Raw genomic sequence first — 27,909 nt, 5'->3', positions numbered from 1 at the left:
CTGTGCTGTGATTCGTTACAGCACAAGCTGATTTTTGGGAAGGGGGGTGTCCCTGAATTGTAGTTTGGAAATGTGGTCACCCTAATGTGTGGTCATCTTGATCTAGTGGCCGATGCGTACATTGCTTAGTTCAATGTTATCCCACTAGAGCACGTGCACCAAAAACCTCCAGAAACCTACGAGGGGGGGCCCAAGGTTTTGACTGCCCAGGGGCCTCCACAGAATTGAACCCGGCACTGATGTTACACATTACACAATGGTATTAATCATGCCTTAGTTCAAGCTTTTAGTCTGGTGACCACAACCTAAATTTCATAACCGGTAATATTAGGTAACATCTAAATGTGTTGCTTACATCATTACTATCAGCTGTACATTCCAAAAAGTGGCATCAACGTGACCGAGGCACAACCCTGTATCTTATACATTTTATTAATTGAAATATTTTTTTTTATTTTACATTACTGTATGATATCATCTAACCTCTGTTGTAATAAGTGTTATGTAAGTTCCCCCCCCCCCCCCCCCGCTTCAAGACCACAATACCTACGTATATGTACGTTGAGGCTTTAAAAAGGTTTACCAGGGTTATGGCTGAAGATATCAGCCATAACCTCTGTACTGTTTTTTACAGCCATCGGCTGGCTTTCTCATAAAAGCGTTCCAAGCGACCATAGAGCCACTGGAGCGCTTTCAGAAGCGGCTGGTAGGGATGTCCAATAAAATTAAAAACCATAAAAAAAATTCTACATTTTTGGTTGGTGTGCCTCGAGATTTTGCCAGATTTTAAAGGGTGCCATGGTCAAAAAAGGTTGAAAAACACTGGTTTAGAGGACCCTTGAATTATATTTTCTTTACCAAAACATTCAGATACAGAAAAAAAAAATTCCTGCTCATTATTAACACTCGCCATGCCACTGCTAGAAATTATTTATATTTCATGATGAATCACAACATAGACAATACCCATAGACAATACTCATCATTACACAGTTATACAATTAGGTCATGTAATATGTACTTTTTGTTTCACAGATACCAGATTCTGGTTCCACAATTGTTCCTCATCTACCAGCTGATCTCCGTGGCTTTTGGACTTCCCCATTGTGTGAAAATTTTTGTGGGATCCAGACAAAATAAACAAGGTCAGTAAGGTAACAGGTGAAAACCATTTAGCCAATAATGCAAATCAAGATGTATTGCAACTGGATAGCAGGTAGACCAATGGTGCCCAACCTTTTGAAGAGTGAGGGCCACTTAAAGTGCAGGTTCACCCAAAATCTGAATTTTTAACATTAGATTGATGCTCATTTTGTCAAGGGGAATCGGGTGTTTTTTTTTAAATCTAAGCAGTACTTACCGTTTTAAAGAGCGATCTTCTCCGCCGCTTCCGGGTATGGGCTGCGGGACTGGGCGTTCCTATTTGATTGACAGGCTTCCGACAGGCTTCCGACGGTCGCATACATCGCGTCACGATTTTCCGAAAGTAGCCGAACGTCGGTGCGCAGGCGCCGTATAGAGCCGCACTGACGTTCGGCTTCTTTCGGCTACTCGTGACGCGATGTATGCGACCGTCGGAAGCCTGTTAATCAAATAGGAACGCCCAGTCCCGAAGACCATACCCGGAAGCGGCGGAGAAGATCGCTCTCTAAAACGGTAAGTACTGCTTCGATTTAAAAAAAAACACCCGATTCCCCTTGACAAAATGAGCCTCGATCTAATGTTAAAAATTGTTTTTCGGGTGAACTCCCGCTTTAAGCGACTTGGTAACTGGTCACAGGCCACAATGAGCGGAGCAGGTGGATGGCAGCCCATTCTACTTTTTTTTTCTTTTTTTCTTTTGCTAATCGGATTGGAGGTAGGCGTTTGTAAACGGACACATTTCCATTTCCATCTGTTACTCCTTAGAGGTGAATGGAGGGTCCAATTGGGTCAGACTGACCATGTGAAAGGGGCCTATGACTCAGTGCAGGTAACCGGCAGGTGCGCTGCTCTGCACCTGCGGATCAGTTTGAAAACAGCCCAGTAACCACTGCAGGACTGATATGCCCATATATACACTGATTTTAGTAATAAACGTACCTTTAATAACAGTATTTTATTCCATCCCAGAGCAGGAGGTCGCGGGCCACATCAGAGAGCTCCGCGGGCCACATCAGAGAGCTCCGCGGGCCACACGTGGCCCCCGGGCCACTGGTTGGACACCCCTGAGGCAGACGGTCTCATGTTGCCTTAACCTCTTGACCACCGCCCCATGTCAAAAAGACGTCCTCTTTTTAAAGTTGAATATCTCGATAACGGCAGCAGCTGCTGCCACAACCGAGATATTCATCTTTTCAGGGGGCGGTGGTGTACACGATAACGGCGGTCTCCGCGGCGATTCGCCGCGAGATCGCCGTTATCGGTGGCGGGAGAGGGGCCCCCCCCTCCCGCCGCTCTCCCGCGCCCTCCGCCGCTTACCGGAGCCGTCGGTAGCGGCGGAGGGGATCGGATGTGTCCGGCAGCTGAGCGGGGACGGGACTGAAGGAGAAATCTCCTTCACCCGTCCTCATAGCTCTGCTGGGCGGAAGTGACGTCAAAACGTCAGTCCCGCCCAGCCTCTTAAAGAAACATTTTTTTTTTTGTCATTTGAAAAAATGACTTTTTTTTTTTTATTTTTTTTTTTGCATTTAAGTCTAATTATGAGATCTGAGGTCTTTTTGACCCCAGATCTCATATTTAAGAGGACCTGTCATGCTTTTTTCTATTACAAGGGATGTTTACATTCCTTGTAATAGGAATAAAAGTGATCAATTTTTTTTTTTTTTTTATTTCAGTGTAAAAAATTATAAAACTAAATAAAAATAAATAAGAAAACCAAAAAATTTTTTTTTAAAGCGCCCCGTCCCGACGAGCTCGCGCGCAGAAGCAAATGCATACGCGAGTAGCGCCCGCATATAAAAACGGTATTCAAACCACACAAGTGAGGTATCGCCGCGATCGTTAGAGTGAGAGCAATAATTCTAGCCCTAGACCTACTCTGCAACTCAAAAAATGCAACCTGTAGAATTTTTTAAACGTCGCCTATCGAGATTTTTAAGGGTAAAAGTTTGACGCCATGCCACGAGCGGGCGCAATTTTTAAGCGTGACATGTTGGGTATCATTTTACTCGGCGTAACATTATCTTTCACAATATATAAAAAAATTGGGCAAAATGTATTGTTGTCTTATTTTTTAATTCAAAAAAGTGATTTTTATCCAAAAAAAGTGCGCTTGTAAGACCGCTGCGCAAATACGGTGTGACAAAAAGTATTGCAATGACTGCCATTTTATTCCCTAGGATGTCTGCTAAAAAAAATATATAATGTTTGGGGGTTCTGATTAATTTTCTAGCAAAAAAATTGTGATTTTCACATGAAGGAGAGAAGTGCCAGAATTAACCCGGTGGGCAAGTGGTTAAGCTGACCTCCAGCCATTAAGGCCCGTACACACGATCGGATATTCTGACAACAATTGTGTGATGGAAGGGTTTTGTCGGATAATAAAGAGATTTGGTGGTGTCATGGAGTATTCTTCTTGGTGGAGGTTCTGACATCGGGATGTAAAACCCTGCCTCCACTAAGATGGCCACACAGTGACATGGTGCAGAACAAGGCATGACAAGTCATTATTGAATTAAAGATCAGCTGTGGAGGGAACACAGAAAATATTGGCTAGTCCTATGCCCTCTGCTTGCCTTCTTTTTTTTTTTTTTACAAATGGGCTTTGAGTTACAAAATGGCTTGTGTACAGTACCTGTTATATTTTGTGTTAAACCTTACTTCACAATGCTTTATTTATTACTGTAATGTAGTTTGGCAGAATACACAGTAATAAATATGCTTCTATTTTACCTTTTTATTTAAGTGCTACAGCAAGGGTTAAAATACGCTATTTTGGCAGTACACAGGAGAGTCAGACCACTGCTCTTACACACAGCACAGCTGCCCGGCTCTTCAGAGGTCTGACATGCCCCATCAACAAAACTCTAACAGCACTCTCCCTCCTCAAGCACCACTGTTTGCAGGAGTGTGTAGGCAGGTGCAGTTAGCTACTTTGCCACTAGTTGGCCTCAGGAATAGTGCCCCATCATTGGTATCAGTGGGAAGAATAGTGCCCATTGTTTGTGTTAGTGGGAGAAACCGTGGTGTCAGTGGGAGGAATTATACCCCATTGTTAGTGTTAGTGGGAGGAATAACACCTTGTATCTGTAGGAAGAATCGTGCACCATCATTGGGGTCAGTGAAAGGAATAGTGCCCCATCATTGGTGTCAGTGGGGGGAATTATGCTCCATTGTTGGTGTCAGTGGGAGAAAAAGTGCCATAACTTTGGTGTCAGTGTGAGGAATAATGCCCCATTGTTAGTGTTAGTGGGAGGAATAGTGCCTTGTATCTGTGGGAAGAATGGTGCCCCATCATTGGTGGCAGTGGGAGGAATTATGCTTCATTGTTAGTGTTAGTGGGAGGAATAGTGCCTTGTATCTGTGGGAAGAATGGTGCCCCATCATTGGTGGCAGTGGGAGGAATTATGCCCCATTGTTAGTGTTAGTGGGAGGAATAGTGCCTTGTATCTGTGGGAAGAATGGTGCCCCAAGGCCGGATCAAGGGAAGCATAGGGCCACAGTTTGGAGACCTTTGGTCTAGTTCACTAACAATACAAAGAATATACAAAGGTTTTAACTTCTTAAAAGATTATGGCGGGTGGTAAACTGAAACCTGATAGGTTGCTATGGCTTTATGTACTTTGCACACCATTCTTGAACTTTGTACATTTTTTCTGTAAGAACTGATCACTAAGGTCGCCTCAGCTGTGCGGATCCAAAGACGAATTTCCAAGTGAGGTCAATAACTTTCCTGTAAAAGGAATGATGATCCTTCTGACATTTCAAAGTGTATTTTATTTCTCCTTGTTTCAGTGTTCAAAGATGGGGAGGACGCCAGCAGCTTCCTGGGACGACGCTTGCTTTACAACCAGTTTGACTTTGAGATGTTCATTCCGGGAAACCTGGAGAGGGAGTGTTATGAGGAGCAGTGCAACTATGAGGAAGCCAGGGAGATCTTTGAAGATCACGACGCAACGGTAGGTATCACTAATCACTGAATGAATGAAGGAATGAATGACTTGTATAGCGCTACACATGCGAACTGAATCGCCTCTAGGCGCTTTTTGCAGCCAGTGTCTTCCTGGCTGGTGCGGTCATTTACCCCGTAGGACAGTAGAGCTGCACGATTCTGATCAAAATGAGAATCACGATTCTTTTGCTTAGACTAAAGATCACGATTCTCTCACGATTCTCAAAAACTGAATGCCAGAAACCCCCCCCCCCCAAATAAATAAATAAACCTGTGATTTATCTGAAAATATGAATATATAAAAAACAGAACAGTGATAAGTCTATAATGTTAAAGACCATATAACTCCTATAAAAAAAGCAGAATAAAACTTTGATTCTTCTTTTTTCATAGGAGTTATATGGTCTTTAACATTATAGACATATCACTGATCTCTTTTTTATACATCAGAAGCAGTACCGCTAGCAACCATTGGGTGGCGCATGGATGCACACAGTTGTACAGAACTGTGAGAAAGATTAATGCATCAGAAGCAGTACCGCCAGCAACCACTGGGTGGCGCATGGATACACACTACAGTTGTACAGATCTGCAAGAGAAGCCCAGGCATCCATCCAGCGGCGCAGGCTGCTGACGTTGGTTCCGATATCGACGCCATTTGCGTTCCACGCTGGTTACGTGGAACCGGCCGTGAAACAGAAGAATCGCGGGTGGGGAGAATCGAGATCGCGATTCTCTCCGCGATTAATTGTGCAGCTCTATGCTTCTCAACTCCTGTACTCAGGATCCACTAACAGGCCAGGTTTGAAAGATAACTGAAATACATCACAGGTAATAAAATTTGCTGCTCAGTGATTGCAGCATTCTAGTCTGCATCTCCCCAAGGTAATACTTAAAATCTGGCCTGTTAGTGGGTCCCGAGGAGAGGAGTTGAGAAACACTGCTGTAGGATCTCGACACGCTTGGGACACACAGTCGTACACATATATATACTGGGCCAATTTGGACAAGATCCAATTAACCTACCAGCATGTCTTTGGAGTGTGGGAGGAAACCGGAGTATCCGGAGGAAACCCACGCAGAAACAGGGAGAACATGCAAACTCCATGCAGATGGTGTCGTGGTCGGGATTTAAACCAGCGACCCTTTTGCTACTAGGTGAAAGTGCTAACCACTGTGCTGCCCCGTTTAGCCGACAATTTTTTACCCAGCTATTTCAATCAAAGTATGTTGAACTGGGTGGTGCCAACAGAGCCACTCATGGCTCAAATCCAAGCCATGCATGGGCAATTTAATCCTGGCTGTGGCTACTGTCAGAAAATTTCAAACTGAATGACTAAAGTAGGGTGACCAGACATCCCTGGTTTCCAGGGACAGTCCCCGGATTGAGGACACTGTCCCCGGTCCAAGTCTGTCCCCAGTTTTGTCCCCTTGTATCTTAAAGTGATTGTAAAGGATCATTACACTGTACCTTAGTATTTCTTTATGTTACTAAGGGCTCTTTCACACTGAGCGGCCGTACAGGTCCGTCTGTCAGTTTTTTTTGCGGACCTGTACGGGCGCTCTGTGCTCCTCTATGGAGCCGCGGATGTCAGCGGTGACATGCCCGCTGACATCCGACCCGCTCCGATTCGCCAAAGTGTGACGGAGGAAAAACCTACTTTTCCTTCCGTCTGGTGTATCGGATCGGGTGAACACGGACATACGGTAGTGTGCGGGGACCGCCCTGTCATCCGCCGGCTCAGCGGGGATCAACGGAGCGATCCCCACTGAGCAAGCGGAGGTGCACGGGGCGGATCATTACTGATCCGCCCAGTGTGAAAGAGGCCTTACAGAAGCAAGTTCTTTCTAAATCCCGCGATAACTTGCAATGTCTCCTGGGAACAATGACAAAAGCTCCCAGGAGACATTGCGGCATCGAGGAAGTGACGGAATACCCGCACACTACCTGATGATTCCATATACAGGAAGCGGCCAGTAACATAAAGGATTACTAAGGTTCGCCTGCCCCTGACAGTGACTGAAGCTGGGCATCACCGCTTAGTGAAGGATTGGCTGGGCTGCTCTCGGCTGCTCTAGTATTGCAAAGGGAACTGAGTTCCTGCTGTGAAAAAAGTGCAGGAACTCCGTTCCAACGCGTTCCCGCAGGACTTGAGCCCTTCTCGGCCCGCACCCCAATGCCTGCATCATAGGTTTTGATTGACAGCAGCGGGAGCCAATGGCTGTGCTGCTATCAATCTAGCCAATAAAGAGCTGGGACCCCGTGGAGAGAGGGATGGCGCGTCCCTACCAAGGGAAATTTGGGGCTCAGGTAAGTAAAATGGGGGCTGGACACTGCAAGGTGTTTTTTTCACCTTCATGCATAGGATGGATAGGACAACCCCTTTAACAGGCTGTGAGGCGGGCGGCGGCGACGACGGGCAGAGTCGCTGATTGCCGCCATTACTAATAAAAAAAAATATGTCCCTGGATTTCATTTTAAAAATCTGGTCACCTTAGACTAAAGCAACCTACCGGTAAGAAATCCCAACCCCTTTCACCATCCATTACTACAGTCCCACCAGGTGCTGTGCATAAATTCATTCTTAAATTACACTTCAGGTCAGGGCCGTATTTAATATTGATTGGACCCTGGGCAAACATTTTCTTGGGCCCTCCCGAATTTACTTATGTACTGTTTGTGGGCAGCGCGAGCTCAAGGGGCAGCTGCTTTGGGCCCCACAACAATGACTGGGCCCCGTGCAGCTGCCCCCTTTTGCCCTGTGTTAAAGACAGCCCTGCTTCATGTATGGAACACATTGGGGTGGGTTTACTAAAGGAAAATAGACTGTGCACTTTCCAAGTGCAATTGCATTCTTTTTTCTTAGTAAATGTGATAAAGCTTCAACAATACCCAATCTGGTCTAAAAAAAAATTAAAAAGCGTTTTTGTTTGCGCATGATAGGATGATGGAAACCAGCACAGCTTTACCACATTTACTAAGCTGTGGGGAAAGTGAATGCAACTGCACTTGCAAAGTGCATAGTCTATTTGCCTTTAGTAACTCAACCCCTCTGACACAATGCAGCACTTGATGCCATAAGCCAGCCATAGACAACTCAAATCTCAGCCAGTTCAGCAGGGATCGGCCAAGATTCAAAGCATGAATGGGCAGGCTGAACGTACCCAAGTTCATTGATCGTGCAGCTTGGGTACAACCAGTCTGTTGGATTTTACATGCAATTATTGCTATCGGCTAATATAGCCCCCTAGCAGTAATCACTGTGTTCTCCCGACTCAGCTCACCATATACCCCCCAGATGAGAGAACACAAAGGCATTTCGGGAGGGATTCCCCCATCAACACTGACTCTGTTGATGGGGGAATTAAAGTGGAGTTCCACCCAAAAGTGTAACTTCCGCTCATTGGATCCCCCCCCTTCCGGTGCCACAATTGGCACCTTTTCGGGGGAGGGGGACAGCATACCTGACTTTGACAGGTATCCTTTCCCACTTCCGGGAGTCCGGGCCGCGGTTCCCTCCTCCTCCCTCCCCTGGCCGCCGAGCCAGTAGGAGAGAGGAGCGGGCCTCGCGCATGCGCAGTAGGGTTCCCGGCGTGAAGCGGAAAGGCTACACTGCCGGGTACCCTTACCCGAAATGGCGGCAGCAGCACCCGACAGCTGATGGAAACGACAGCTGCGGGTGCCGACATCATTAGACTCTAGGACAGGTAAGTGTCCATTTATTAAAAGCCAGCAGCTGCAGTGTGTGTAGCTGCTGGTTTTTAATATTTTTTTGGGGGGCGGAACACCGCTTTAAGTGATTTTTCTTTCCTGAAACCTGTGGTTGCAGGAAAGAAAATTGCTTGGTCTATGGCTGGCTTTAGTGGCCAATGATCTAAGCGCCATCATGTGGTGGGCAAGGGAATCACATACCCAGATAGCAAGAATAACTTGCCACACATTTGAGGCAGTGTTGAATTGTAAGGGGTAGATTCAGGTAGCTTTTATGGCGGCGTATCTCCAGATACGCCGCCGTAATTTGAAATCTGCGCCGGCGTATCGTTACGCCGATTCTCAAAGGCAGATACACTAAAAAAATAGGCTTCCTCCGCCGACGTAACTTGAATGCGGCGGCGTATAATTGTGTGCAATATTACGTTGGCCGCTAGGGGCGATTCCGTTGTTTTTGGCGTAGAATATGCAAATTACCTAGATACGCCGATTCACAAACGTACGTACGGCCGGCGCAATTTATTTACGTTGTTTACGTTAGACTTTTTCGGCGTAAGGTTGCTCCTGCTATTAGGTGGCGCAGCCAATGTTAAGTATGGACGTTGTTACCGCTTCGAAATTTGAATTTATTACGTCGTTTGCGTAAGTCGTTTGCGAATAGGGCTGGACGTAATTTACTTTCACGTCGTAAGCAATGACGATTTGCGTCGGAATTTCGAGCATGCGCCGTTCGTAAAAAGCGTAAAGTGCGCGGGGTCAACCTAATTTAAATAAAACACGCCCCCCTCAACATCATTTGAATGACGCGTGCTTACGCCGGACCCATTTACGCTACGCCGCCGTAAGTTAGGAGGCAAGTGCTTTGTGAATACAGCACTTGCCTCTCTAACTTACGGCGGCGCAGCGTAAATACGATACGCTGCGCCGCCGTAAGAAGGGGCGCAGCTACCTGAATCCAGCCCTAAGTCTGTTAACTTGCTGCACACTTTCACTGGCAAGTTGTACACTAACAGAGCAAATTTGCATGGCAAATCTCTAGCAAGAGCAAAGTTGTAGTGGTGAGTCTACAGCAAGAGCTCTGCAAGTCTACGGTTTGAAAATTCAGCCACAGTGGTGGGATGACTATTGCATAACATAACTGATCCAGAACTTGCAGAATGTTTGCAAAGAAAGTTGATCTGGAGTCATGCACTGTGGACTTGCTGCAATTGTGCAACAAACTTGTGAAACCTGACAAGTCTAGAAATAGCTTAGTAAGTCATTCTCAAACTTGCAGAACAATTGCTCGCTATCTGGGTATCGGAGGACAAAAATTTACTTTCAGGCCCCATTCACACCAGAGCGATTTATTTATTTATTTTTTTGCTTCTAAAAAAAAAAAAAAAAAAAACATGACATGAGCCCATGAGAAAGTAAGCGGGTGTTGGTTTTGGGGGTTTGCCGTAGATTAATCAGGCCACTTTTGTGCATCCTGCCTAAATTAGCCCCTATAACTGCCCATTTGTAGAAATGCCTAAAGCATTATGGTAAAAAAAGATTCTCAGATATCAAACAGAATATATAAAGAGTATATAAATACAATATTAATGTATCAATTTCACTTGCAGAGCATCCTATACTAGTACTATCTAAACAGTATACAGTAAAACCTTGGTTTGCGAGCATAATTCGTTCCAGAAACATGCTTGTAATCCAAAGCACTTGTATATCAAAACATTTTGTTTACAGGGTATAAAAGAGAAGAGGCACCTCTCTAAGTTTAGCAATAAGTTGCTAAATGTTGTACCTTCATTAAATGTAACCATATTGCTACACTTAGAGGCTCCTCTCTTCTCTTTTATACTTAGTTGTGACATGATGCTACTCTTATATCAAGACATCACTTGTATATCAAGGCAACATTTATTAAAACATTTTGCAAAACGCTCTCAAACCAAGTTACTCTCAAACCAAGGTTTTATTGTATTAACTTTCCTTGGCTAAGGATAATGTCCTCTAGGTGGCGTGCCAGTCTTTTTAATGGAGAGAATTAACACTGTAATAGAATAGGAATCTATGAAATTCCTGATAACATTAATATGACCGCTTTCCATTAAAGGGGTTGTAAAGGTACAATTTTTTTTCCCTAAATATCTTCCTTTACCTTGGTGCAGTCCTCCTTCACTTACCTCATCCTTTCATTTTGCTTTTAAATGTCCTTATTTCTTCTGAGAAATCCTCACTTCTTGTTCTTCTGTCTGTAAGGCCCCGTACACACGACCAGTTTCCTCGGCAGAATTCAGCTTCCGACCGAGTTTCTGGCTGAATTCTGCCGAGAAACCCGGCCGTGTGTACACTTTCGGCCGAGGAAGCCGACGAGGACCTCGGCGAGGAAATAGAGAACATGTTCTCTATTTCCTCGTTGTTCTATGGGAGAACTCGGCCCGCCGAGGTCCTCGGTGGCTCCAGGACTGAACTGGCCGAGGAACTCGATGTGTTTGGCACGTCGAGTTCCTCGGCCGTGTGTACGAGGCCTAACTCCACACAGTAATGCAAGGCTTTCTCCCTGGTGTGGAGTGTCGTGCCACACTCCAAAGACATGTTGGTAGGTAAATTGGATCTTGTTCAAATTGGCCCAGTATATACAGTATATGTATGACCCAAGTGTGTCGAGATCCTACGGGGTAAAATGACCGCACCAGCCAAGCAGACACTGGCTGGAAAAAGCACCTAGAGGCGATTCAGTTTGCATGTGTAGCGCTATACAAGACATTCATTCATTCATTCAGTACACACGTGTGAATGAGCCCTGATTCTCCACCGGAGAAAGTTTATTGAAAATTGCCTTCACTGCTTTATAAATAGACCCCTTTAAATGTGTCTTTCACCATGGAATTAAATAGATCCCTTTTATTGTACTGTGACATGAAATTTAGTATTTTATTTTTATATTATTTTTTTATTTGTTTTCTAAAGATGAAATTCTGGAAGGAGTACTCCAAAGATCCATTCACTCAAGGTAAGAATTGGTATTATTATTATTAGTGAAATCAATGTAAATTTCCAAGAAAAAATATATGTATTTCTGTCACAAATGTATATTAAAAATGAATATTTGGGTATGGGGCATGTTACTCTCTTCTCTTTCTCCAATGTGATTGGCTGCTCAGATACCTATGTCCCCATCACAAGGTGGAGAGGAGAAAGTCCCCAGCCCTGTATAAAGTTCAAATCGTTATTAAGCCCTCGTTCACATTGATGCAGCTTTGAAATCGTGCAACTTCATCTGAAATTGCACGATTTCAAGGCCGTATTTCATTGCGACTTCGGGTGCAACTTGAAAGACATCTGTGCAGCTTCATGCCCTGATGTCTATGCACGTAGCACCCGAAATCACCAAAAGTAGCGCAGGAACTACTTTTTCAAATCGATGTGGCGCTGCAAAGTCGTTGTTGCACCAATTTGAACAGTGTGATTGCCGACAAGAGCGTGCGACTTGTCATGCGATTTGACCTGTGAAATCACAAGACAAGTCTCTCCAATGTGAACGAGGGCTAAAGCACTTTCTTCTTCTGTTCTCCTCAACCTGTTAATTTAACCACTTAAGCCCCGGACCAATATGCAGCTAAATGCCCAGAGGTGTTTTTACAATTTGGCACTGCGCTGCTTTAACTGGTAATTGCATGGTCATGCAATGTTGTACCGAAACGAAATTTGCATCCTTTTCTTCCCACAAATAGAGCTTTCTTTTGGTGGTATTTGATCACCTCTGCGGTTTTTATTTTTTGCGCTATAAACAAAAATAGAGCGACAATTTTGAAAAAAATTCAATATTTTTTACTTTTTTCTATAATAAATATTCCCCAAAAATATATAAAAAAACATTTTTTTTCCTCGGTTTAGGCAGATACGTATTCTTCTACATATCTTTGGTAAAAAAAATCGCAATAAGCATTTATCGGTTGGTTTGCGCAAAACTTATAGCGTTTACAAAATAGGGGATAGTTTTATTGCATTTTTATAAATTTTTTTTTTTTTACTACTAATGGCGGCAATCAGCGTTTTTTTTCGTGACTGCGACATTATGGCGCACACTTTGGACAATTTTGACACATTTTTGGGACCATTGTCATTTTCACAGCAAAAAATGCATTTAAATTGCATTGTTTATTGTGAAAATGACAGTTGCAGTTTGGGAGTTGACCACAGGGGGCGCTGAAGGAGTTATTTTTTTTACCTAGTTGTGTTTACAACTGTAGGGGGTGTGGCTGTAGGTCTGACGTCATCGATTGTGTTTTCCTATAAAGGGGATGACACGATCGATGCAGCCACCACAGTGAAGCACGGGGAAGCCGTGTTTACATACGCCTCTCCCCGTTCTTCAGCTCCGGGGAGCGATCGCGAGGGCTGGAGGTGGGTAGAAACGAATAGCCGCCCCCTCATCCCAGGTCGTTCCCACACAATTAACGACCGCCGTATGTACCGAGGGGGGTCCCGATCGGACCCCCAACCCACGTCTAGGCAGCGACGTGCGGGCACGTCGTTCTGCCTGTCCGTGCCATTCTGCCGACGTATATGTACATGCGGCGGTCGTTAAGCTGTTAAAGGGGTTGTAAACCTTCCAGTATTTTCACCTTAATGCATCCTATGCATTAAGGTGAAAAAACATCCGATAGTTGCCGGCCCCACGTTTACTTACCTGAGCCCTCGAAAGTCCCGCTGGCTTCTCGGCTCTTCTCAGCCCGGTCTTCTCGGCTCTTCATTAGATAGATTGATAGCAGCGTAGCCATTGGCTTGCGCTGCTGTCTATTAAATCCAATGATGCGGGGGGGGGGGGCCTATTCCGGCATTCGTGTCTATGGACGCAAATGCTGGACTCGGGAGCACGCCCGCAAGGTAACCCCCTTGGGAGAGTGCTTCCCAGAGGTGGTTATCTGATGTAGGGAGGAACCGAGAGAGCCACCGAGGGACCTCAGAACACGAGCTTCGGGGCCACTCTGTGCAAAACGAGCTGCACAGTGGAGGTAAGTATGACATGTTTGTTATCTAAAAAAATAATCCTTGAACCTTTACAATCACTTTAATGTTAAATGGAGTTCTGAAATGTTTACCTGACTTTTGCTGCACATACACATAACAATCTGATTGAACAATTCTTCACACAATTGGATAATATGATTGGATCTATGGATTATCAAACAATATAATTTGATAGCATCATTGAATGTATGGTCCATTAAGCTGGCCATACACTATGCATTCTGATGGTAGATTGTACAAACAACTATGCAGTGCAAGGGGCCTGCTTGTCTGGATATAAACCGAGTGGATGGTTTAGATGTCAAAAGTTGTGGTAAAGCTGAAAGAGATCGTACAGAAGTTTTAAAATCAGAACGTATAGAGTATAGCCAGCTTTATAGAATCCTAGATACATTATCAGACATAGGTCATGTGATCCCAGCCGAAGGCACTGAGGGCATTGACACTTATCACATGACTAATGCCAGATCTGTTGTAGTGCCACCAACCGGGGAGCCCAGTCTCCAGGAAAGAAGAGTATTTTAGGGGTGCTTTTATATTTAATATATTTAGCGATGGAATATTCTGCTATAGTTGCACTTTATAACAGTATTTCAGGCAAAACAAATCAATCACCGTTGGGAAAACTGCCATGACAGCTTTTGGCCATGAAAACTGGCCATGTGTAAACTCCATGGCAGTTTTTCCAACAGGAAAACCGCCGGGAATCCCGGTGGGAAAAATGAAAACATATTTTTTTCCTGCCGCGATTCCTGGCGGTCTTTTTCCCGGCAGTTTTCCTATGGGAAACACTACGGTGGAGCATACACACGCACGGGTTCCCTGGCCAAAGCTCTCATGGCAGTTTTCCTGCCGAGCTGCCGAGCCGGTTCTCGGCTTTCCCCTCGAGTTTCCCGGCGGTAAAAAGTCCGCTGGGAAACCCGTACGTGTGTACGGGGCATCGGGAACCTGAACTGCTTGCATCTAAAATTACATTTAATGACATATTAATGATTAAAGCTTTGCATTAATTTGTATTTTTTGTGCCTGGAGCTTGGCTTTAATAGGGTTAATATAAAAAAGTGAGGGTGTTCCCCACACTGCAAGGGTTTCATGCTCATTTACAACAATGGGAAAAGCACTTTTACTTACCTGATCTTCTGCTCTCTGGGACCTGGTACTCCCCTATGCTTCAGCAGTGGACTGTTCCAGTTCAATGCAGGGCATCCAACCACCAAAGCACTGGGGAGGAGAGGCTGCTGGAACCAGCCTAGCAGTGCCAAGGAGCCTGCGGGTGTGGAGGATCAGTTAAGTTAAAGTACTTTACCGAGTCTTATAGATGTAAATGAGTACAAAGTATTTAACCCTTGCAGTGTAGGGGCAACCTCAATAAAAGGGAGGATTTTTACTTTCCCCGGGGCTCAGCTTTAACCTGTGTGCTTGAAGTGTTCCAGATATGATATGATATATCCATTCTCTTTTCCCTGGAACAGGGGTAAAAATAGACGTGGTCGGGCTCCTCACTGGCCTAATTTGCGCTGGAACGTGTCTGGTTGTATTTGGACTTCTTGGTTATTATTGGTATACCGTCTACTGTCTTCCAAGACGACACAGCCAAATGTAAGTGCCTTACTTACACCATGTTTTTTCTTTGTGCTATTTTATATTTTAAATATGTCTGTTGGTCTAGAGCAGTCTTTCAACCTTTTTACCCTAAAATAATTTCCAAGCCTTAGGGAACCCTTACTAAAAGCAATTTTCCCTTCTGTCGGTGGTTAGTGGGAAGACTACAACCCTTATGGAGGTTGATATAAAGGCCATTGCTGCCATGCTGCTAGCTCTGCCAAGTAACGTTAGCCCTAGAACTTTGCAGGCGCCATCAGATGGGAGGTCAATCAGCCACTGCTCAGGGAACACCTGGACACCTCTGGAGGTTCTAGGTTCCTGGGGTTCCATGGAACCATGATTGAGAATGTCTGGTCTAGAGTTCAGACATTAATGTTCCAGTGTAATCAGCATAGATCCACTGTCAGGTTTTCTGCTGGTCTGCTGTGTTCTGTATATCTGCACACAGAGCTCCTGATTCATAGTGGGCAGTTTTTGCTTTGATAGCATAGTCAATTGACAGCCTGGTTCTGGAGGCACGGTTTGCTAACCTAGCTCAAAAGGCAAGGTTTGCCAGCCTGGTTCTGGAGGCAAGGTTTGCCAGCCTGGTTCTGGAGGCAAGGTTGGACAGCCTGGTTCTGGAGGCAAGGTTGGACAGCCTGGTTCTGGAGGCAAGGTTGGACAGCCTGGTTCTGGAGGCAAGGTTGGACAGCCTGGTTCTGGAGGCAAGGTTGGACAGCCTGGTTCTGGAGGCAAGGTTGGACAGCCTGGTTCTGGAGGCAAGGTTTTACAGCCTACACCTCAAGGCATGTTTTGACAGCCTGCTTCTAGAGTCAAGATTTGGCAGCCCAGTTCTGGAGGCATTTGAGTCTTCTGGTCATATATATAATTTTTACTTACCAGCCATGGTCCTTTAACTGGATCTTAAGGGAGGAGAGGTCTGACCGGCTGTCACAGTGGTCACATGATCAGGAGCCTATCCCACCAATCATAACTAGAGATCGGAAGCTGTTACTGACAGCTAGGTGAATGAGCTGGGAGTGCGCAGTGAACTCCCTCTGACCACAGAAATCCCATGTACACATATGTGCAGCGTGTGGACGTGAAGGTTCACCCAGGGGCGGACTGACCATTCGGGCCCCATGCCACTAGGGGACCCATCAGGGTTGCCAGCCTCAGTAAAACCAGGGACAGTATGTAAAAATCTGTGTTTTAAAAAAAAGAAATCCCAAGATTATAGCTGCCCCACCTCTTCAGTACCTTTTCAGTGTGTGTATGTGTATTCTGTGTGTATGTATACTGTGGCCCAGATTCACGTAGGAGAGCGCATCTTTGTGCGGGCACAACGTATCCTATTTACGTTACGCCTCCCCAACTTTCACAGGCAAGTGCAGTATTCACAAACCAAAGTTGCGGCGGCGTAGCGTAAATAGGCCGGCGTAAGCCCACCTAATTCAAATGTGGAAGATGTGGGCTTGTGTTATGTAAATTTATTGTGACCCCACGTAAATTACGTTTTTTACGAACGGCGCATGCACCGTCCGTGAAAGTATCCCAGTGCGCATGCTCCAAATTAACCCGCAAAAAGCCAATGCTTTTGACGTGAACGTAAATGACGCCCAGCCCTATTCGCGAACGACTTACGCAAATGACGTAAAACGTGAAAAATTTGACGCTGTTCCGACGTCCATACCTAACATTGGTACGCCTCATCTACGCCTCATAGAGCAGGGGTAACTTTACGCCGGAAAAAGCCTTACGTAAACGGCGTATCTGTACTGCGAAGGCCGGGCGTACATTCGTGAATAGGCGTATCTAGCTGATTTACATATTTCTAGGTGTAAATCAGCGTACACGCCTCTAGCGGCCAGCGTAAATATGCAGTTAAGATACGACGGCGTAGGAGACTTACGCTGGTCGTATCTTATACAAATTCTGGCGTATCTGATTCTTTGAATCAGGCACCAAGATACGACGCCTCAGACTCAGAGATACGACGGCGTATCTGGAGATACGCCGTCATATCTCCTACGTGAATCTGGGCCTGTGTGTGTATATTGTGTGTCTGTGTGTATACTGTGTATGTATACTGTATGTGTGTGTGTATACTGTGTGGCCTCATAATCTCCTATTGGCCAGGGCCCCCATTAGTTGTCAGTCCGCCCCTGGGTCCACCCTCCTTGCCACAAGCCGCCTTGTCATGGCTCTGACAGTATTTCAGGCTTTTTATTGTGCAGCTCAAGGAGTATGACCATGGATCTGTTCTAGGCTCTGTAACTACTTCTGATTGCTGACCAGTCTTCAATCGCCCTATAAACAGGTTACACACAATAAAATCAAATTTTACATTCTCCTTTAGATTTCTAAACAGCTAATCTATAGGACCTACCTAAATAATCAATATACAACCAGTCGCCTAGGACCTTGCAGTAAAAAGCTATTGGTAAAACTAAAAGAAGATTGTAAAATCAGACTAACATATATGATCACTTTTACTGGTCGGGAAGGAAGAAAATGGACCAGATATAGTGAATTCAGGGTCCCGGGTTTAGTAACACTTTAAGGGGTGCACAGGAACCCATGGATGTCAGAATATCTGAACAGTGACTGCATGTGGCTGGATGCAGGCGCTGTTCGGCTGGATAATTTAGGTAAGTTAACCACTTCCCGCACGTCAATAACATATTGACGTCCGGGAAGTGGTCCTGTATTCTGACTGGGCGTCATATGACGTCCAGCAGGATAACATGGGTGCACAGCACGGCGATCGCGAGTGTGGCGTGTCAATCTGACACACCACATCTCTGATCGTGATAAGGAGCCTCTGTCAGAGGCTTCTTACCGCGTGATCAGCTGTGACCAATCACAGCTGATCATCGCATGAACCAGGAAGTGCCGGTGACTTAACGTTAAGGTTCTCCTAACGAGAAAGTTCCTTTAAGGACTGTGCAGGCGCAATCCTTGCCGACGGTAATCTCCGAACCTCGGCCGGCATCCAGGTTAATTCTTTAACATCCCCGTGGATTGGAGGATGTTAAAAACACAGCCAGGAGGCCGAGCGAGCGGAGCAAGCCGTCCGAGCGAAGCGAGGATGTGAGGCCGACTGGCCACTTTCCTCAAAGTCCACGTCGCCCTGGATGCCGGCCGAGGTTCGGAGATTTCCGTCGGCAAGGATTGCGCCTGCACAGTCCTTAAAAGAACTTTCTCGTTAGCCGAAACCATATCGGCAGATCACCGGTGAATGGCATTCCTCGGTTCGCGCTGACAGGGAGAGCCGATCAGGGGCTCTCCCTGTCAGAGGGGGAGGTCTGTGCTGTCTATCAGCACAGCCCCCACAGATGTGCCAATCACATGCCATTAAGTGCCCAGCATTAAGTGCCTTGATTCTGCCAGTGCCAATCAGAGCCCACCACAGTGCCAATCAGTGCCCATTACAGTGCCAATCAATGCCCAGCAGTGACACCTGTCAGTAACACATCAGTACCTCATCATCAGTGCTGCCCATCAGTGCCACTTGTCAGTGACAATCACTACCACCTATCAGTGCCCATCAGTGCCGCCTATCAGTGCCCATCAGTGCAGCATATCAGTGCCACCTATCAGTGCCCATCAATTCTACATATCAGTGCTTCCTCATCAGTGCCTATCAGTGCCACCTTATCAGTGCCACCTCATCAGTGTCGCCTCATCAGTGCCACCTCATTAGAGCCCGTCAGTGAAGGGGAAAACAAAATTTTATGACAGAAACTGAGAAAAACTACCAAACTGTCAACCAGATCTAAAAAAAAATCCATCACAGATCGCTTTTCTGAGCTGTAAAAAAACAGGTGCACATGTAAACGAGGCCACACATGCTGGATGATTCAGCCCAGTGAAATGATTAAGTAACATGTCTTTGGTTCTGTACATCTTCTGTAGTGGGTTTGATAAAAACATGCATAAATACAACATCACTGTATGGTCCTTTCTATATTCACCTTCAAAGGGTAACACCTGCATAGAGGATGATAGTGCGCTCATTCCTTTTTGAAGCTCAATAGCACCTCTAGTGGCCATTCTTTGCCAGTGCATTTTCCAAGCAGCTCATATTTTATGGACAGTAACTTGGGTTATTGTCCATTAGAGACTTTTGAATTTGATACACGGCCAAGGGAGCATGATATGTGCAGCGGATTTAGTTACTTTTCATACTCACAGGAGTGATCACATCCCACTTAAGTGCAGTTTACCACAGACATTCTTGTTGTCTTGAAGCTCCTGCAGTAAGACAGCCCAGGACTGTGTAATTACAGCAGAATAATAGCTTTGCCTGGCTGACAAAACACATAAAGCTTGCAATTATCCCCCTGTAATTACAGCGCTCGGGACATCTAGCTGCATATCTAATATTTTCCTCATCCTCCTTTTTTTGGAAGTTTATGGTCATCCATTGCTTGCTCACAGATAACACAAGAGCAGTGGCGGCTGGTGCTCAAAATTTTTGGGGGGGCGCAAACGAAAAAAAAAAAAATGCAGCCTCACTGTGCCCATCACATGCAGCCACTGTGCCATCAAACGCAGCCACTGTGCCATGCCACCAAATGCAGCCACTGTGCCATCAATTGTCACCACTGTGCCATGCCAAACAGCAACTGTGCCAACAATTGTCACCACTGTGCCATGCCATCAAACGCAGCCACTGTGCCATCAATTGTCACCACTGTGCCATGCCATCAAACGCAGCCACTGTGCCATCAATTGTCACCACTGTGCCATGCCATCAAACGCAACCACTGTGCCATCAATTGTCACCACTGTGCCATGCCATCAAACGCAGCCACGGTGCCATCAATTGTCACCACTGTGCCATGCAACACAGCAACTGTGCCATCAATTGTCACCACTGTGCCATGCCATTAAACGCAGCCACTGTGCCATCAATTGTCACCACTGTGCCATACCATCAAACGCAGTCACTGTGCCATCAATTGTCACCACTGTGCCATGCCATCAAACGCAGCCACTGTGCCCCTCAACTGTTGCCACTGTGCCAATTGTCACCACTGTGCCCTTTAATTGTCACCACTGTGCCCCATGATGCCACTGTGCCCATTGTCACCACTGTGCCCCATGATGCCACTGTGCCCATTGTCACCACTGTGCCCCATGATGCCACTGTGCCCATTGTCACCTCTGTGCCCTTTGTCACCACTGTGCCCCATGATGCCACTGTGCCAATTGTCACCTCTGTGCCCTTTGTCACCACTGTGCCCCATGATGTCACTGTGCCCCTTTCCCTGTAAAAAGCACTTACCTGAGGATTCCATGTGCTCCCTCGATGTCTTCTGCCGCTGTGGTGAAGCTTCAGCCAATCAGGTTCCTGATAACCAGAATCCGGGAACCTGATTGGCTGAAACGGCCGTTTGTCTTATACAATGAGCGCAGATTGCCTGCGCTCAGAGTATAGACAGCTGAGAGCCGGAGAAAAGCCTATCAGAGCCGCTGGCTTTGATAGGCAGTTCCCCTCAGCCAACCAGCTGCCGCTATTCGGGTAACCGGCGTCCCGCATCCAGTTATCTGAATAGACCAGGCAGCGCTGGCAACCAACAATAACATACATTTGTGCATTTATGCACGAATGTGTGTTATGTGCGAGAGGGGGTGGCGCTGCAGCGCCCTCTATAGACGGCCGCCAGAACTGCGGCTAAAATGTCAAAATGACATTTTAGCCGAATAAAAGTTCTTAAAGGACCCGTTTTTTTTTTTTATTTTTTTTTTTTTTTTTTTGTGACTGTGGGAGGGGGGGCGGCGCCCGTGCGTCCCTATGGACGGGCCGCCACTGCACAAGAGGCAAGCAGAAGTTCAAAAGTTTTTCCATTTCCACATTCTAAAGGCCATTCTATACAGCAGGAAGAACATGTTCCACATAGCAGCCAGTCAGATGCCATATTGCAAGTGAAGGCTAGACATCTAGGCATGTGCTCAGGGTGTGCCGGATGTGCCTGGGAACACCCTAATCACCTTGTGCACATTAGTATTATCACTCTATGGGCAGGCAGGTCGATGGGAAAGATCTCCCTCTTATCGGCTCTGCCGTTTCTCGTTCACTGGGGAGGGAGATCAATGTGCCTGGGTCATATATATGTAGGCACACACACATACATGCATGTGTGTTTGAGCTTTGGGGTGCACACCCTAATGCTATAGGCTGCGCACACTTATGAGGCTAAAATTAAAAGAATTAATGCTAAATTCTAGGCAGATATGAAAGATGCAAACTAACGTGTAAGAAGTATAAGTACCTTATTTAAACTGGTCTTACCCTTTGTAAGTCCCCTTATAACAGGGCTGGACTATAAAGACACACAAAGAGCCAATGGCCGGGATTCATGTACGACTTACGCCGACGTATCTCGAGATACGCCGCGTAAGTCTTAATGTGCCCCGTCGTATCTATGCGCCGTACCCACAGAACAAGATACGCCTGAATTTTGGCTTGATACGACTGACGTAAGTCTCCTACGCCATCGTATCTTGGGCGCATATTTACGCTGGCTGCAAGGGGCAATTCCATTGATTGACGCGTTGAATATGTAAATGAACAAGATACGCCGATTCACAAACGTACTTGCACCCGTCGCATGAGTATACGCCGTTTACGTAAGGCGTACGTCCGGCGTAAGTTTACCCCTCATAAAGCAGGGGTAAGTCATGTTAAGGTATGGACGTCGGAAACGTCGGAACAGCAGTCGTATTTTACATCGTTTACGTAAGTCGTATGTGAATGGGGCTGGGCGTAGGTTACGTTCACATCGTAGGCATTGAGCCGGCGTATCTTAGGGAGTATATGCGACGTGATTCTGAGCATGCGCCATTCGTTAGGCCCCTTATTTGCATGGGGTCACGGTTAATTTACATGTAGCACACCCACTACCTTCCTACTTTGAATTAGGCGGGCTTACGCCGGCCAATTTACGTTACGCTGGCGTAAATATGGGAGCGAGTGCTTTGTGAATACTCAGCTTGCCTCTCAATGTTACGCCAGCCTAGCGCATAAGAGATGCGCTACGCCGGCACAAAGATGCGCCGATGTACGTGAATCCAGCCCAATCAGTTCATGTGCTGGCAAGAAGCTCGCTGATTGGAGCAGAGAACACAGAGAGATGAGCTCATCACTGTGCTGCTTCTCCTTTCACTGTCTAGTCACAGGCTGGGGAGGGTCCAGGACAAACTGGGCTCAGAGGAAGCATGTTGAATGATGCTGGCCATGAGACTGAGGACATCTATCAGCAGAAGAAAGAACTGCAGGGGAACCTCTGGAATAAAGTGACTGTAAAGGGGGGAAAAACTGCTGCCTTTTGAACCACTTTAAAAGAGACTACTGCAGAAAAATCTGCTTTTGTTATTTCCTCTAGTAATGAGCTATTCATTTTTTAAAGAATAAAATAAATAAATACTGCGCTTCCCTAAAAATATCTATAGTGGGCAGCCAACACAACAAAAGGATAATTGTAGCAAAATAAATAAACAAAAGTGCAGCGCCTATTTCAGGAACTCTTAATAATAAGGCCCCGTACACACGACCAAACATGTATGCTGAAACTGGTCCGCGGACCAGTTTCAGCATACATGTTCGGTCGTGTGTAGGCGCGAGCGGGCCGAATTCCAGCAAACATTTGCCCGCCGGGCCTTTTCCCAGCGGGCAAATATTCCTGGACGTGTTTTAAAACCGTCCGCTGGAATCCTGCCCGCTCGGACATGTACGGTCGTCAGTACAGACCTACCGTACATGTCCGAGCGCCCGCCGTCCCTCGCATGCGTCGAATGACTTCGACGCATGCGTGGAAGCCTTTAAATGGTAGGCCCGCCCACGTCTCCGCGTCATCGCCGCGTCGACGACGCGGACACACCCCGCGTATTGTTTACGCGCGGACTTCTGTTAGTACAACCATCGTACAGAAGCCCTCCGACGGACTGGTTTCACCGTATATGTTTGCTCGTGTGTACCGGGCCTAAGAGTTCTAAGTGGTAAAAATACAGTGAAAAAAACAATTCCACAGTGCCACAGTGAATATGTTATTATAACTTAACATATATGACATGTAATGTAAATGTTATTCCAACTTAACATACATAACATATAATATAAATGTCCAATAATATACATAATTGTGATCAGGAACATAGAATGCATTAAACTTGTATCCTATTGTATTTTGGTGCATTCTTGACTTTATGGGTGTCTTCTAAACATATGGGGCTAGATTCAGGTAGGGAGCGCGTATTTGTGTGCGGGCGTAGCGTATCCTATTTAAGCTAAGCCTCCGCAACTTTGACAGGCAAGTGCAGTATTCACAAAGCACTTGCTCCGTAAGTTGCGGCGGTGTAGCGTAAATTGGCCGGCGTAAGGCCGCCTAATTCAAATGTGGAAGATGTGGGAGTGTTTTATTTAAATTTATTGTGACCCCATGTAAATGACGCTTTTTCCGAACTGCGCATGCGCCGTCTGTGAAAGTATCCCAGTGCGCATGCTCCAAATTACGCCGCAAAGACTCATTGGTTTCGACGTGAACTTAAATTACGCCCAGCCCCATTCACGGACGACTTACGCAAACGACGTAAAACGTGAAAAATTTGACACGGTCCCGACGTCCATACTTCACATTGGCTGCGCCTCCTATAGCAGGGGTAACTATACGCCTGAAAATGCCTTACGTAAACGGCGTATCTTTACTGCGACGGCCGGGCGTATGTTCGTGAATAGGCGTATCTCGCTGATTTACATATTCTAGGCGTGAATCAGCGTACACGCCCCTAGCGGCCAGCTTAAATATGCAGTTAAGATACGACGGCGTAGGAGACTTACGCCGGTCGTATCTTAGCAACATTTAAACGTATCTCAGTTTTAGCATACGCTTAAAGTTGCGACGGCGCGGATTCGGACTTACGACGGCGTATCTACTGATACGCCCGTCGTAAGTCTTTCTGAATCCGGGCCATGGTCACCAATGAAAGCTTTTACATTGTTTAGCCATAGTCATGTGGACACCCCCCCCCCCCCCCAAATGATTGAGTTCAGGTGTTTCCAGTGATAATGCTACAATGCAGGGGTCAAGAGTAAGGCCCCATACACACCATCGGATCTGTCCGCTGAAAACGGTCCGCTGCGTCCGGCTGCCGGATTTCTGTCTGATGGTTGTACACACCATCAGACATAAATCCGCGCGTAAACAATACGCGGGGGGGGGGGGGCGGCGACGTGGGCGGCCTTGAATTCAAAGCTTCCACGCATGCGTCAAATCATTACGACGCATGCAAGGGATGGCGGTCGGTCGGACGTGTTCGGTGAGTCTTTACAGACGACCGAACACGTCCGACGGACAGGTTTCCGCTCGGGCCTACACACGACCGGATCTGTCCCCTGAAACTGGTCCGTCGGACCAGTTTCAGCGGATAGATCCGGTCGTGTGTACGGGGCCTAAAGAAATGCAGAGTGCAGGGGTCAGAAGTATATAATGCAGAAGTCAGGAGTAAGTAACGCAGAGTACAAGGGTCAGTAGTATGTAACGCAGAGTAAAATGGTCAGTAATATGTATCTCAGAGTACAAGGGTCAGTAAAATGTAACGAAGAGCACAAGGGTCAGTAAAATGTAACGAAGAGCACAAGGGTCAGTAATATGTAATGAAGAGCACAAGGGTCAGTAATATGTAATGCAGAGTGCAAGGGTCAGTTGTATGTAACGCAGAGTACAAGGGTCAGTATTATGTAACGCAGAGTACAAGGATCAGTAAAATGTAACAAAGAGCACAAGGGTTGGTAATATGCAACACAGAAAACAAGGGTCAGTAATATGTAACACAGAGTGCAAGGATTAGTAGTATGTAACGCGGAGTACATGGGTCAATTATATGTAACGCAGAACACAAGGATATAGTAATATGTAACACAGAGTACAAGGGTCAGTAATATGTAATGCAGAGTACAAGGGTCAGTAATATGTAATGCAGAGTACAAGGGTCAGTAATATGTAACGCAGAGTACAAGGGTCAGTAATATGTAACGCAGAGTACAAGGGTCAGTAATATGTAACGCAGAGTACAGGGGTCAGTAATATGTAACGCAGAGTACAAGGGTCAGTAATATGTAACGCAGAGTACAAGGGTCAGTAATATGAAACGCAGAGTACAAGGGTCAGTAATATGTAACGCAGAGTACAAGGGTCAATAATATGTAACGCAGAGTACAAGGGTCAGTAATATGTAACGCAGAGTACAAGGGTCAGTAATATGTAACGCAGAGTACAAGGGTCAGTAATATGTAACGCAGAGTACAAGGGTCAGTAATATGTAACGCAGAGTACAAGGGTCAGTAATATGTAACACAGAGTACAAGGATCAGTAATATGTAACTCAGAGTAGAAGGGTCAGTAATATGAAATGCAGAATGCAGGGGTCAGTATCATTTAACACACTGTGCAGAGGTCATTAGTATGTAATGCACAGTGTGGAGGTCAATAGTACATAACACCCCCACCCCCCTCCACTCTTTTGGAGCCAAGAAGAATTCTAGGACTTTCCTTGATTCTGCAGTAGCTATTGCTGCTCCGATGAGAGGCCTGAAAGGCTACAGGTGAAGTCAGTAGGTAGCTCAGGATTAGCATTATGGGTTGCAAAGCTATCTGTATTATCAAGAAGATCATTCATCTGCCTGGTAACATCACTTGTATGTACCCTTGTTTAAATGTTCCTACATTACTTACTAATTAACTATTTATTTCCACCACTACAGCCCAGAAGAGGAACAACATCAATGCCGTAGCATCTCCATCAGGTCCAGAAGAGAAGAGTTTATTCAACTGCAACCCACTGCTCCACCTATTCAAAATGCACCACCAACCTATGAACAAGCTGTGGCAATGGTCACCCCAAATGAAGTTCCACCACCTCCTTATCCGGGAGCTGTAATTGACTCAAAGATCTACAGAAAGTCCATGTCTATTCCTGCTTCTCAAGTCCTTTGAACCCGATGACATTCATTTGTGGCGGCGTGTTATGTGAATTTTGCAAAATACTTTAGAATGATAAAGGAGAAGGAAGTCCTGCTTAGCTTCCAATACTGACATGAAGACGTTAGCTGTCGGATTCAGTATGCTGGGTTTCTATAAGAGAGATTAAAAACTGGCTATTATTCATAAACGACCTGGAGAATGGGGTAAACGGTTAAATCTCTGTATTTGCGGACAATACTAAGCTAAGCAGGGCAATAACTTCTCCGCAGCATGTGGAAACCTTGCAAGAAGATCTGAACAAATGAATGGGGTGGGTAACTACATGGCAAATGAGGTTTAATGTGGAAAAAGGTAAAATAATGCATTTGGGTGGCAAAAATATGAATGCATTCTCCTCACTGGGGGAAGAACCTCTGGGGAATCTAGGATGGAAAAGGACCTGGGGGGTCCTAGTAGATGATAGGCTCAGAAATGGCATGCAATGCCAACCTGCTGCTAAAAATTGGCATGCATTAAAAAGGGGATTAACTCCAGAGATAAAGTGATAATTCTCCCGCTCCACAAGACTCTGGTCCAGCCGCACCTAGAGTATGCCGTCCAGTTCTGGGCGCCAGTCCTCAGGAAGGATGTGCGGAAATGGAGCGAGTACAGAGAAGGGCAACAAAGCTAATAAAGGGACTGGAGGACATTAGTTATGAGGAAAGATTGCGAGCACTGAACTTATTCTCTCTGGAGAAGAGACGCTTGAGAGGGGATATGATTTCAATTAACATATACCATACTGGTGACCAGGGCAGCCATCAGAACTGTTGGGGCCCCCTACACAGCTTCAGGTATGGGCCCCCTGGAGCAGAGAACCGGCGGGGGGGGGTGGTAGGGCTGCCGTCTCACCTTCTCCTGCCGAGAATGACAGTGTTATCTTTCCTATCCTTTCTGGGGGGCGATTGGGCCCCTGGAACATTCGGGCCACTTACAGGTGTAATGCCTGTACCCCTCTGATGGCGGCCCTGCCGCTGACCCCACAAAACTTTTTTGCGGAAGGGAGTTTAACAAGACACATGGCCACTCATTAAAATTAGAAGAAAAGAGGTTTAACCTTAGAGGGTTCTTTACTGTAAGAGCGGCAAAGATGTGGAATTCCCTTCCACAGGCGGTGGTTTCAGCGGGGAGCATCAATATTTTCAAAAACTATTAGATAAGCACCTGACTGACCAAAACATACAGGGATAAACAATGTAATACTGACATATAATCACACACATAGGTTGGACTTGATGGACTTGTGTGTTTTTTCAACCTCACCTACTACATAACTATGTAACACATCTGTGGTGGACCAATTGTGGAAGATAGATTTCTGATGTAACTATGACAAGTGGGTGCAGGAAAAAAAAGCATGTGGGTGATTCAGGATTCTTGTACCTAGATTCATAGAGGCCGCCGCAACTTTAAGGCGGCGTAGCGTATCGTATTTACGCTATGCCGCCTTAAGTCAGAGAGGCAAGTACTGTATT

At 45.9% G+C, this 27,909-nt stretch overlaps 1 protein-coding gene across 2 annotated transcripts in view; it reads left to right on the top strand.

Annotated features, from left to right (window-relative positions):
• PRRG4 (proline rich and Gla domain 4) overlaps positions 1–26,650 on the top strand; it is a 39,857-nt gene extending 13,207 nt beyond the window's left edge. The window contains exons 2-6 of one of the 2 annotated variants that reach the window (XM_040328304.1): positions 1,036–1,145; positions 4,936–5,099; positions 11,760–11,802; positions 15,296–15,422; positions 26,176–26,650. In XM_040328304.1, the coding sequence (XP_040184238.1) occupies positions 1,036–1,145; positions 4,936–5,099; positions 11,760–11,802; positions 15,296–15,422; positions 26,176–26,407 (676 nt within the window). In that variant the 3' untranslated portion in view covers positions 26,408–26,650. The remainder of the gene's footprint in view (positions 1–1,035; positions 1,146–4,935; positions 5,100–11,759; positions 11,803–15,295; positions 15,423–26,175) is intronic. The other variant, XM_040328305.1, reaches the window with a different exon arrangement.
• The last annotated feature ends 1,259 nt before the right edge of the window (positions 26,651–27,909 follow it).

This window comes from Rana temporaria, chromosome 11 (assembly GCF_905171775.1).
Source record: "Rana temporaria chromosome 11, aRanTem1.1, whole genome shotgun sequence".
Taxonomy (NCBI): domain Eukaryota; kingdom Metazoa; phylum Chordata; class Amphibia; order Anura; family Ranidae; genus Rana; species Rana temporaria.
This window is presented reverse-complemented; position numbering and strand designations above follow the sequence as displayed.